The sequence below is a fragment of the Eubalaena glacialis genome, chromosome 11 (assembly GCF_028564815.1).
Source record: "Eubalaena glacialis isolate mEubGla1 chromosome 11, mEubGla1.1.hap2.+ XY, whole genome shotgun sequence".
In the NCBI taxonomy this organism is placed as follows: domain Eukaryota; kingdom Metazoa; phylum Chordata; class Mammalia; order Artiodactyla; family Balaenidae; genus Eubalaena; species Eubalaena glacialis.
This window is the reverse complement of record NC_083726.1, coordinates 47,961,672-47,974,916: the sequence shown is the minus strand read 5'-3', so window position 1 is coordinate 47,974,916 and position 13,245 is coordinate 47,961,672. Positions and strand designations below refer to the sequence as shown.

At 43.1% G+C, this 13,245-nt stretch overlaps 1 protein-coding gene across 2 annotated transcripts in view; it reads right to left on the bottom strand.

Annotated features, from left to right (window-relative positions):
• Window positions 1-13,245, bottom strand: part of PTPRB (protein tyrosine phosphatase receptor type B) — a 113,314-nt gene that overhangs the window by 30,664 nt on the left and 69,405 nt on the right. For both annotated transcript variants that reach the window (XM_061206321.1, XM_061206322.1), the window contains 6 exons: window positions 9,901-10,164; window positions 7,815-8,078; window positions 6,790-7,071; window positions 3,323-3,601; window positions 2,617-2,766; window positions 149-392 (listed from right to left, as the gene is read on the bottom strand). In XM_061206321.1, coding sequence (XP_061062304.1) covers window positions 149-392; window positions 2,617-2,766; window positions 3,323-3,601; window positions 6,790-7,071; window positions 7,815-8,078; window positions 9,901-10,164 — 1,483 coding nt within the window. The remainder of the gene's footprint in view (window positions 1-148; window positions 393-2,616; window positions 2,767-3,322; window positions 3,602-6,789; window positions 7,072-7,814; window positions 8,079-9,900; window positions 10,165-13,245) is intronic.

Below are 13,245 nucleotides of genomic sequence, written 5' to 3'. Positions count from 1 at the left end.
CTTTTATAAATTACCTAGTAAAATGTAGAGCACTCTTGTAACGTAGGTTATTAATCTACAGGAGCTCGTGTGCATCAGAGGCCCAGACAGATGAGCGCCCAGTGATGGAGCACGTCCCTTCTAGCAAAATGACGGTAATACATCTAACCTGTAGGCCGTGCGCGGCTTCAGCGGTCCGTCACAAAATTTTTGCTGATTGGGATCACATTTTCCACCCAGGCTCTCCATCTCTGCACCAAGCTTAATGTTAAAACTCTTAGAGTTGCTGTCAGGACTTTCCGCACATTTGCTGGCAAAATAATCAGTCTGATACACCCGAATGGAAGCATTGTGCCTGTATTCCAGGTAGGAGGGCAGAGGGTGCTGTTGTTCTGGCTTCAGCTCATCACTGCCTGGAGGGAGAAAACCCACAGTGAAGCACTGACTTTCTTGTGACTTCAGTGATTTCTAACCAGGTTTCTGAGGTTACCTCCTCACCCACTATCTCTAGTCATCCCTGGAGTGCAGAATCTGTGATCTCAAAGGATGCTATGAAATTCTCCCAATGAAATTAATTTAATTCACTTTTTCTAAAATAAGTAAAAATTAAAAATAAATAGTGGATATACAAAATTTTATATATGCATATTCATCTACACTGACACACACACGGACACACATACACACACACACACACACACACACTATCATTTTTCTAGGAAATAAAATATGTGTGAATGAGAGGGTGGCTCCTGCATCAAATGATAACGTGTCCCGTAACTCCAGAAAGTTGGACACTCCCCATTGTGAGAGTCAAGCCACTCAAAAAGGTCTCTACCTTGCCAATAACCATTGTAGCTGAGCGAATAAGGAGATCCCTATGACCTGGGAAATGGGGAAAAGATAAGAGGAATCAGGTCTGAGGCCAGAGCAGTCGCCTCATAGGCACGCTCCCCGTGCCGTGCCCAGTCTGATAATTGCTCCGTGTCCTGCTCTGTTATCTTGAGTACAGCTTAATCCTGGCTTGAATTTGGTCCCTCATGCAGAACACTTCCCAGAACTCTTCCCCTGTCCACCCAGCCTGCTGTGTGTTTTGGCACTGCAAACTCGTTTTGATGTTGGCTGGAGGAAAGCATAATTAGGAAGAAAAATATTATAGAGATTGGATACCATTTACAGTGAACTTTAAGGAGTGGTACTGTGGGGCTTCTCTGTATCCTGGACTCAATCTCAATTTATTAAACTTTTATTGTTTAATAAAATTTGCTCAAAAATGAATGGATCTTGGAAATATTATCCTGTTGGCAGTAGTTAAAAGGAAGGTTGCCTTTAGGAAGAGTATATATGCTATAAATGACACTTATGTGAGATGGATTGTTATCTTAGATCACCAAGGGGAGCACAGTCCATCTCCATGGACATCAATAATTGAAACCCACCTGGCTGGAGAACACGAGGCTGAATTCTGGGGTATTACTTTTTTTCAGCTACTGCCTTATATTCAGGTAGGAAAACACTGTTTTCAGTGCAGCCTACTTAAATTTAAAGTCTCTCCACAGTTCACCTATTTATCTCCAATTAGGATGTGTGAGGAAACTTGGAATGCAACATTGACCCTTGAAATTATTGAATTAATTATGCATAACCAGCTCTAGTACAATTAAATAAAATGTAAAAATACACAGTGAGAATGAAATACTGTTTAGCTCCAACACTTGTCATGGCAGGTTTAAAGCTTCCCATTGCCCACAAAGGGGTTAAAATAGTCTGGGATGCTTAAGAAACTCCAGTGCAGCACCTTAAACAATTTTGAAAAATATAAGACATGTAGAATATATTAATGTCATTCCAGACACAAACATCTGTTTTGGAGAAATAACACACAAGACCTCAGTGGCAAATACACATATGGACATGTGTGCCCCCAGATACAGCACTCCTGCAGATGATTTGATAAATGCTGATGTAATAAGCTCTAAAGATCATACTTGGTGGTTGTATGGAATGTTATTATAAGAATTACCTAGTATTTGCCTGATCCATAAGAATTGGGTAACACTGAATAATTTAGTCGACTAGATAATGAAACATATTATTGAAAATTCAGTAGAGAAAGGAGGAATGCTCTTCATGATCATTTTTTTCCCTCTTTTAAGCTTTTGAATATTTTTGTGAATTGGTGGGTGGTTTGGGAGTGTATGATTGGTGCAGGTATTGAGACAGGAAGTGGGGAAGGCAGATGAAGCATATAGCTGCTTAATGGCAGAACAAAGGAGCTGAACGGGACTGAATAAGTAGCAAAGAAAACTGAATGAGTCAATACATGCAATGCACTTCCAACAGTGCCTGGCACATAGTATGGGCTCAAGAAATGATGGTTATTGTTATTATTGATGTAGTTGCTATTAATATTACTCACCCATTTAATAATTAAACCCAGCAGATAATAGGCTTTATTGCTGAGAGAACCTTTGAGCAGTTTTTTGTTACATCTCCCTGCATCCAGCAGAGAGAGAGTGAAATGACATAAAAATTAAGTTTTCTTCTTTTAAAAACTTGTCACAAAAGGAGCTCCCACAGTGACTGTTGGGAAAATAATCCTGTGTCTTACAGCAGAGTTAATTCGTGATCACTTACCGTCAGCCTCTCTCACCACCACTGTGAAGTATTTCACAGCTCCATTGGTGTCACTGAACCAGCTGCAGTTGAAAGTAAAGTTGATGGAAGATTTGCTAATTAGCACATCCTTTTTATTCACCCGAATATGTGGAGGTGGAGGAGGAGGGCCTGGAAGAAGGGTGGGGAGGGAACCAAGAAGGGTCACAACTATGCTTGTACATATAAAATATCAGTGAGATGAAGGTCTCTACTCACCTACATCAGACCGTGTGTGTGTGTGTGTGTGTGTGTGTGTGTGTGTGTAATGCTTGGAATCAAGGAAACCTCCTCCTCTCCTGAAGGGAAGCAGGCAGAGGAAGTGATTTGCCAGTAGCACATTAAACATAAGGAAAGAGGCAGCTCCTCAGCAGGATTTCCTGAAGTTGTAGCATCAAACTGCTTAAAAGCTCCATTATGGCTCTAACTATATCAGGCAGAGAGATGTATTTAAATACTAACTCATCCAGGTTCTTTAAGATCATCTAACTTGTTTGCTGCCAGGATGCGTTACACAGAGAAATGTTTCTACTTCCCAGAGCCTTTCAGGTCCTCTTCAAGCGACAACAGGTCCTCCTCAAGGGACAACAAGACACACTACTGTGGGTGAGCCGCATGCACGGGAACAGGGGTGGTGGATACCATGGAGAAAGGCACACGCCCTGCGTACGCCTCCAGGAACACTTACGGTCTATCATGGTGATGGTGCTGTCTTCAACCACCTCACTGGTCATGCCGGCTGACTGCACCTTGATGGACACCAGGTATCTCTTATGGGGCACTAGCATCATGATGTTGAGCAGAGATTTTTCTTTCTCCAACTTTCTGGAGAACTCAACTTCTTGAGTGTCCATTTTCCGGCACTCAATGCTGTACCCATCAAAGTCAGAATCGGGAGGGATCCAAGAACAGGCGATGGCCGTGGAGTTCTGAGGACGGCAATGCAGATTCTGTATCTTGTCTGGCTCTAAAGGAGACAGGAAGAGACACTTTTCACAACTCTGTGAGACCTCCTTTTAGCTCCTTTGGCTCCAACTAGCTCAGAGATCTAAATAAATAATTCTCAATCTTCGTGTGAATTGTCTTTCATAGATCTCCAAGGGGATTTCTGCCTATGAGACTCCGCTTTGAGAAACACTAAACGTTAAAATTCTGTCCCTTTAGAAAAATCACCAGGTGCCATTGTGACTGGAAACACAAATGTACACGTGGGCACTGAAATCAAGTGGCAGAAGTCAGATAGAAGGTGGGGCAGAGTAGGTGCAGCTTGATCTGCCTGAATTCAAATTCTATTTACCAGCGACGCACTCGTGGGCAAGTGATTTAACATATCTGTGCCCTTTCTGTAAAGTGGGGAAATTAAGAATACCTACTTCATGTGGTTACTGTAATGACTCAATGAGCTGAAACATGCACAGCCACCCAGCACAGTGGCTGGTGTGCTAACTGCTCAATAAATGTTCTTAAAATGAGGAAAGTAAGAAATGGCATTGCTGACGTGTTTACCTTCTAGATCTGGCTTCTGTCCCTGTCTTCCATTTTTTGCCTGCCCCTCCCTGCTCACACGCCACGCTCCAGGGACTGAACTGCTGTGATTCCCCACATATGCCAGACTCTTCCAGCCCCCGGTTTCATCCCCCTGTGCTTATGGTCATTCACTTTCTTCTGCCTGACACAGTGCCTGACTCAGTAGGGACTCGAATGGCAGCTGATTTTATTTGTTCCTGTGAGTGACACAACCACGAGTCTGAAAGAAAAGCAGTCACGTGACTGTGCAAGTTAACAACCAAACTGCGTAGGTTACCCTGCTATCTATGCTCTTCTGGGAACTATGTGTAGACCTACTCGGCCCTCCCAGCGCAGCACCTGTTGCTCTGATTTGGAGCACGACCCACCTTCCCCTGACACGTGCTTTGTTACAGGAGTCCTTGTCCTCAACAAACACTCAGCATCTGTGTGCTACTGAGTGAATTCCTGTTTCATATCAAGGTCTGTAAATGTAAGCTAAGTCACAGCAGGTTAGATGAGGATGATTTAGGAAAAAAAATCAAGCCGAGGATTTTTCAGGATAGAGGAAGAATCGGCCTTTGAGGCAGACAATAATTGTGCCTTTTCAAACATTAACTGCTTGTTAATCTTTTGAGCTCCCTTCAAACCAAGTCACAGCTGAGACCCAAAGACACCTCCTCTTTCAGCTTTGGAGAAATTCTTTTAAAACATCCTGCCTAATCCATAATTCTGATAATTTACACAAAGTATAATATGGAAATTTGCTTTGATCTCTTCCCTCAGTTCCTTCTCTCTCCTCCTTTTCACCTCTAAATCCTGCCTGTCTTCCAAGACTCAGGTTATATCTTCATTCACTAAGAAACGAGTACCTACTATGTGAGATGTGCCCTTCTAGAGACTGTGAACAGTCCAGAAGTGAATAAGACATTAGCCGTAACCTCTAGGAAGGGAGACGAGTCCAAACCAGTCATAATACAAGGTAGAAAAGAGAATGTACCAGAAGAAATGGGGAAGAGGATGCTGTGTGAAGTGACAGACAACTTTCTGCTTCTGGCGTTAGCGGTGGGCAGGAGTTAGCAAAGCCTTTCTGGCAGAGATGACACCTCGCCAAGATATTGGGAGAGGGGCATTTTAGGCAGAGAAAACCACGAACCCGGGCACCAAGGGTGGGGCTGGGAGGAGTGGGAAGGTGGCTGGTGGAGCCGTGCAAGCTGTTCATCATGGCTGGAGTGTGTCTGTGAGAAATGGGGCACTGGAATGATTTTACATGAGAATTCTCAACCTCTGTTTTGTTTAATCCTCTGTTATCTTGTGTTTTCTGTTACCCACAGCCAAACCCAATCTGAACTAATGCAACCCTCAAAGTTCATTCCGCCATTCCCCATAAAACTCAGCATCGAGTCCCTCTTGGTGCCGGTTGCTTTCCTCTTGGGCAGGCCCCATTTGCTAAATGCCTCTCTTAAATTCTAGCATCCAGGACTGAATACAATATTCCAGATGTGATCTGACCAGCCCAACCTCAACTGAGCTCTCAGATTCCAACACCTGTGATTCAATTACACAGCCCACAATATGCCACTGCAAACCCCTCTTGATCTTGCTATAAACTAAAACTCTTAGTTCTTTTTCACATATTTCTCCTGACACACACTTATCTGATCCCAAACTGCTCTTTGGATACAATATCCAAAGAGTTATAATTTTTGTAGCATTAATGTTTGTTGAATTGACAAAACAGCTACTGGCTTAAATTTCTAATTTTCAACTTTGTATTTTATCAATAACCAATAACTATCTGATCTGATCTCAGAAACTACATTTACTGGGTATTATTGAAAAATAAATATTTGGATTGAGGTTCCTATACCAAAAACTTCTGTTTCTTTGAAGTCTGTGGTATTTATCTCAAAATGCCTTGGGGAAGAAACCGATATGTACTTTATTGTTGAAGTATTTTCATCTTTAGGATTTACAGCAATAGGTCCTAACCAGTCCCTCTGTTTCTAGTTTGCCCCTTTCAATCTGTTCTCTGTTCCATCCCCATAGTGACTTTCTAAAATGCAAATTTGATTATATCTCGGCTGAAAATCCTTCAGTGGCTCCAATGGACTGAGGTTCAAAATCATTACCATGGCTCACAAGACATTTTATGACCTGATTCTCCTAATCCTCACCTTTTATCCTCTGGCCAACTAAACTCCTTTCTATTCCTGTCTCCTGCCTGGTTTTGGAATCTTTTATTCTCTCTACCTGGAACATTCTTTACTTCTTTCTGCATCTCCACCCGGTGAGTCTTACTCTTTCCTTGGGTTTTGATTTGGATGTTTCTTCTTCTGGGAAGCTCCCTTTTATTGGGTCAGATGCCTTTACCCTGTGTTTCTCTAGTGCCAAATACTTCCTTCATCACACCCAAAATGTCTTTTTAATGATAGTACCTCCCACTCAACTGTAAGCTCCATGAGGGCAGAGATTATTTCTTGTTGTTAAAGTTGAATAAATGAACAAATCTATATAAAACTTCTGTCTGAATTCAAATCTAACCAATTTCAGGTAAAAATGTGGATTTAAACCAAAAGCCCCATTGGAATAAGATGTTGCAACACATACTTCCTCCCCACTTCATCTGAGAATCAAGACATGTCATACTTGTCCTCACAGATCCAAAAATCGGTTTGCTGTAGGTTTTCCAGGAATCACCACTGACAGTCTTGACACTGAATTGATAAGATCTCCCTGGACGAAGACCATACACGATGCGTCCTTCTGATTTTCTGTTGCTGTAGGGGTTGAAGACTGTGACGGCATCTCTGGGGAACCACTGCAGCTCAAAGTCATCGTAGTCTGTCCAGTCCGGTGGCCCTTTCCAGGTGATGGCCAACGATGTGTTCGCAACATCCGCAAATGACATAAGACTGGGAGGACTTGGGGCTGTATGTATGAGAAAGTAAAAAATCATGTAATCACTTCTATGCCATAACATATATAAATAAGATAGCTGAGCGACATCAGACATACGTTTAATGTACTTCGTAGGAAGAGGTAATATGATAACATAATAATAAGAGCTTCCATTTACAGTGTTTACTACGTGTAAGACACTGTCCTCAAGTGTTTTATGTACATTTTCTTTAATTTTTATAACCAGAGCTTTTTCTCCAGGGTGCTATGGAGTATGAGTGTGCCCTGAATGGATTATAAGTATGAGAAGATATTTATTCCATCAGATTTGGGGATGTGAAGCCTAGAGTCCACAGACAGTTACACCCAATTGCAGAGAGCCTTGTTCATTGACCCCAGGGTGGCACACAGATATCAATGTTATCTGTGTGTGCCCAAGAAATAAGAAAATTTAGAAAGCACTGATCATAGTAGCACAATGATGATGTATATGATTATCCCCATTTTACAGATAAGAAAGCTGAGGCTTAGAGATGCTCAGTGACTTGCCCAGCTTCACATAGGTAAGTGGCAGAGCTAAGCCAAGGACCTAGATCTTTTCACCCAAAGTCTGTCTCCTTTACCCATTCTATCACAGAGCCTTCCCAAGTTCAGGGGCTAGCACATCGTACATCATTACCGATTTTATTTCTTATTAATAAGACCGTAATTAAAACATGCCTGTGGAAGCTACTTCCCACCAACACTTGGCCATTGGCAACTGGGCTTCTTACCTGTTCTGCTCTCCCCCGTGACCTTGTTGCTGAGATCTCCACTATGAGTTATCACACACAGCGTGTATTTCCTTCCGGGAACGAGGCCATGGAAACGCCACTCCGTCAGGTCCTTGTCTTTCCAGTTTTCCTTCTTTGTGCCATTGGGGTTATAGAGAATCAGCTCATAAAAGTCGAAGTCCCCAGAGGCTGGACTCCAGCTGAACCAGAGACTGTCTGTCATGTTTCGATTGGATCCCTTGAGGTTACTCACAGAGGCTGGGACTTAAAGAGAGGGAAAACCTTTACTAAAAACAAGACAGATAGAAACAAAGGCATTTTGGCCCACAGGTGAAAACATGAGCTATGTTGGGTGTACGGGTGAGTAGTGCCTATTGTAGAGTCAGATCTTGCTTCTACTTCAGGTCACTTGAGTTTAGGGGCATGTGGGCTAGAGACCTGGCACAAATTAAAATAAAACAAAGCACAAGAGGTGGTGACTTCTATATGCTCGCTACATGTCCTCTGATAAACATATAAAGTGAAATCTTCAGAAATGACTAAGACTGGGCAAATAGTTCATAACTTAGGATATAAAAAGCCCTGAAAGTTGTTCATAAAGTGTTCCTGCCCCTTCCAGTCTGGCGCATCTCACTCGGGCCACCATCCCATAACATCCCTCTCTGGGCCTCTTTACTTCCTCTCCATCCTCTCTTAGGTTCTCAGTTCTCTCTCTCAGCTCTTTCTTCCCCCAAAATCTATACTGATGGAACCTCACTTGGGAAGTGAAGTGTTAACAGTCATTTCTACCATAGTATAAGTTAGTCAGGCTGGCACCTGTCCCGTGGGTATGTAAGCTTCATGATTCTTTGGAGAGTGAAGACTGTTGTCCCTTGTTGGAGGAATTTTAAACATTAATGAGCAGATAAAGGAAGATGTGCCGAGGGCAGATGGCCCTGAAGATGGTAACATCTAGGAAATTCCACTCATGGCTTATCCGCTGCTCTTTTTCATTCCCTCAGAAGACAAGCTGAGAACTCCTGTTGAGTGACTATAATGAGCTCTTCCCATGGCTCCTCTCACCTTCGGGTCTCAGCTGAAAAGCTTTCTCTGTCTAAAGTGGTCTCTAAGTCTTGTCCTGCCGAGTCACGCTGTGTCACAACATAATGTTTATTTCCTTCAGAGGATTTAAGGGGTTCCAAAATCATCCTTTAAAATCTGCCATCCCGCCCCCTCCTCCTCTCTGCTAGTGTAGAGCCCTGTGAGGTCAGGGGCCCTGTGAGTCTTGTCTACTCTCCTAGTGCAACAGTGAGACCAGTGCCTGGCACACAAGAGCACTCAAAAACAACTGTCAATTAAGAATAAAAATTGGGGACTTCCCTGGTGGTTCAGTGGCTAAGGCTCAGTGCTCCCAATGCAGGGGGCCGGGGTTCCATCCCTGGTCGGGGGACTAGATTCCCACATGCATGCCTCAACTCAAGAGTTCACATGCCGCAACTAAGACCCGGCGCAGTCAAATAAATAAATAAATAAATATTTAAAAAAAGAATAAAAATTGAATAGAAAAAATGAGATAATGGACTCAAATTATGGAGAAAGAGTAGATCCAGTTTCTTATTTGCAAAACCCAGAGATGTTTCTCTCTCTCATTTTCCTGGAACTCTTGTGTTCACTTCATCTAGTGCTGTGTTTCTGATTCACAGCAGTCTTTGCTTGTTGGCCCCATTTGTAGCTGCCCTTTTTTGGACCTGCTCTCCACTCCATCTATTTCCTGTAGAAAGCTGAAAGGCACAGCTTGAATTGTGCCCCAATGGGTTATAACCCTCGCGTTGCAGTTTGCTGGCAAGTAGAGGAGCCAGATTCATTTTTTTCACTAAAACTCTATGAGGTAAGCACGTGGAGGAAACAAAGCAAAAACCAGTGCAAAAACTATTCTGATATATAATCAAAGGTCTGATTTAGGGTCAGAAATTTCATATAAAGATCACAAATTTCATATAAAGCTACACCCTGGGTAGAACAGGAAACTAAAGACAAATCAAGGAAAAGCCAGTGAGTACTGTGACAATTTCCCTGCTATTCATGACAGCTTGGGTTCAGGTCTTACCTGTTCTACCGAATATGGAAGACTCATTAGACAGCTCCCCACTGTGAGTTACAATCACCATTTTGTACATTCGACCTTGTAGCAAGTTCTGAAAAGAGAAGCTCTGGACTTGCGGGCCAACTTGAGCTCGCTCCTGAAGAGTTCGATCTGGGTTGTACAGAAAGATGTTGTACCATTTGAGCTCCCCCTCTGAGGGGGTCCAGCTGAAGGACAGGTGTCTGGTGGCGTTCTCTGTGATTCTCAGGTTGGTGACAGCTGCTGGGACTAGAAATGTTGAGGAGCAAGAGAATGAGACTGAGTTTTGGTACAGCCAACCCTGACCCAGCCCGCGGTTGGCGCCTAGATGGCCAACTCCAACAAGCAGCTCAAAACACACTGTCCCTGCCTTTAAGAATACTGACTTCGTGGAGACCCCAGAGCAAAGAAATCCGAATATTGTGAATTAGCGAGGCTGGAGCTAATGTTAATGTTAGTTCATGTTAAAAAGCAAAACCACAAGAGAACAACAACAAAAAACCCCCACTAATGGAAAACTATCTTTAAAGATATCTTTTGCATGTAAAATAAATGTTAGTCTGACCTGTGTGACTAAATGTTTTTCCAATACTAGGAACTAGATCAGAGATCAGCAAACTGTCTCTGAGTGCCCTCTGAGAGCTAAGAAATGACCATTGGAGGGAAGGGCAGTGGGAAGGAGAGACTAGGTATGAAAGAAAGGGAAAATCAGGCAGAAAGAGAAAACTAGATTCAGAGACATGGGAAAGAGAAGGAAGAGGAAAAGCCAAAACCATTTTAAAAAAAAGGTTTACATTAGGATTTTGGAACCCTTTTGGCCTTCCGTGCTACCTGCTGGCAAGGTGATCAAGTGCCACCAGAAATGACCTGCTTCCAAACTGTTGGCACAGATGCTGCCTGATACCATGGAAGTCTTAAGATGCCAGTGGAAATAGGACAGGACATCTGTCTCCTCTCTCCTGGGTTCTCTTCTCCAAACACTTTCTCAGGGTCTTTTGCTTTTTCCCTCTCCTTATGCCAGATCTTAAAAGTTGGTATTTCCCATGGTTTCACCCTTTGTCTCCTTCATATTCTATAACATTAGCGAAACAGTCAGTCTCATTCACTTTATGGCTCGCCATGGCCTGCATGTTTGTGTCCCCGCCCCGACTCCCCGGAAATGCACGATGAAACCTAAGGGCCAAAATGATGGTTTCAGGGGGTAGCGAATGGAATATGATTAGGTCATGAGGGTGGAGACTTCATGAGTGGGATCAGTGCCTTATAAAAGAGACCCCAGAGGGCTCTCTCATCCTTCCCACCACGTGAGGACACAGTGAGAAGATGCTTGCTGTGATCCAGAAAATGGGCCCTCACCAGACACCAAATCTGCTGGAGCCTTGACCTTGAACTTCCAGCCTCCAGAACTGTGAGAAATAAATGTCTGTTGTTTAAGCCATCCAGTTTATGGTATTCTTGTTATAGCATCCTGAACAGACTAAAACATGGATTTAACTAGAATTTTTGTCCAAATCTTTATCTCCAGCTCACTTTTCTGAGCTGAGGGCCCCTATTATCAATGACCTATTGATCACCTCTCTCTGCAAGTCATTCAGACATCACAAACTCAGTTCAGAACTGAGCCCTGTATCTTTTTCCTTGACACTCTCTCCTCCTGCTTCTCTTATCTCAGTTTATAGAATCATCTTCTACCAGGTAGAAACTGTAGAGTCTTCTTCTATTCCTCATTTTATACTCCACTCGGCCACCAAGTGCCATCTTATCTAATGCAGGACTATTTCTTGACTATATCTACTATTCTTCATCAGGGCCCCTGCATTAGTTTTGCCTTGGATCCTTATCGTTTCTATGACTGCCATCACCTTAGGACCCCAGTTACCTCTCTGACTACCTCCCCTCACTTTGTCATCACTCACTGTGCTCTACCAATAGTGGCCTCATTTACTGCTTCTCCAACGCTCCCACCTCAGGGTCTTCGCCTTGCTGTTTGCTCTGCTTGGGGATGCTCTTCCCCAAATATCTACACGGTCCTCTTTCTCACTTCTTTCAGATTTTTACTCAAATGTCACCTTCTCAACAGAACCTTTCAGGACTGTACTATCTAAAATTGTAAGCGTCTAGCACTTGCTAACTCACTTCCTGCTTTAATTTTCTCCTCAGTATTTATTACCATTTAACGTACTACATTTTTTACTTCTTTATTTTATTCATTGCCTTTCTCCCTCACTAGAATATAGGCTTCATGACCATGAGGGCTGTTTTATTCATTTCTGTGTATCCAGCATTTAGGACAGTGCCTGGCACACAGTAGGTGCTCAATAACAAGTGTATTTATGAGCCTGTCTCCCCACCTTTGGTCTCTTCTCCATTCAATCTATCCCCCATTGCCATCTGATTTACCTTTTTTTTTTTTTAAGTACAAATTTTTATTATAGAACATTCACTCTCTGGCTGAAAAACTTTTATTGTCTCCTTTTATTTATTTTATAAGATGGAAAATAAATTCCTGAGGAAGGCACGCCAGGCACTATCTAATCTGGCCTGAACCTGCCTTTCCAGCCTCACGTCTCCACCATGTAACACACACTTCGGCCACCACAAAATCTCACTGCTCCTTCTCACGCCTCCTTGTCTTGGCACGTGGTCGTCTGTCTGCACTGGGTGTCCTTCTAGCTTTTCTCCACGTGGAGAATTGCTTCATCCTTCATGACAGTACTGAAAGGTCACTTTCAAGAAGACTTCCCAATTCCACCTGACTCCATGCTCCCCTTGCTGTTGGACGTTCCTCTCTCACAAACAACCCTTATCACAATGTATTGTCATTATTTGTCCATGTGTCTGTCTCCCCCAACTGTCAGTCACTTCTTCCAGGACAGGAAGCATGCCTAATTTACCTTTATGTCCCTATCAACATCAAACCCCTTTTAGACCTAGGTGTTTAATAAATAAATAATCAGACCAGTGGTGCTGTTTGAATAATGGCCCCCAAAGATGTCCATGTCCTAATCCCCAGAACCTGTGAATATGTTACCTTATGTGGCAAAAGGGACTTTGCAGATGTGGTTAAGTTCAGGATCTTGAGATGGGGAGATTATCCTGGATTTCCGAGTGGTGACCAGTGTGATCACAAGAGTCCTTAAAAGATGGAAAAGGGAGGCAAGAGAGCAGAGAAGGCGATATTGTGACAGACACAGAGGTTGGAGTGAGGCCATTGCTGGAAGGAACGTGAGTGGCCTCTAGAAGCTGAAAAGGGTGAGGAATGGATTCTCCCCACGAGGTCTCTAGAAGAAACACAGCCCTTTTGTGACCTGACACCTTGATTTTAGCCCC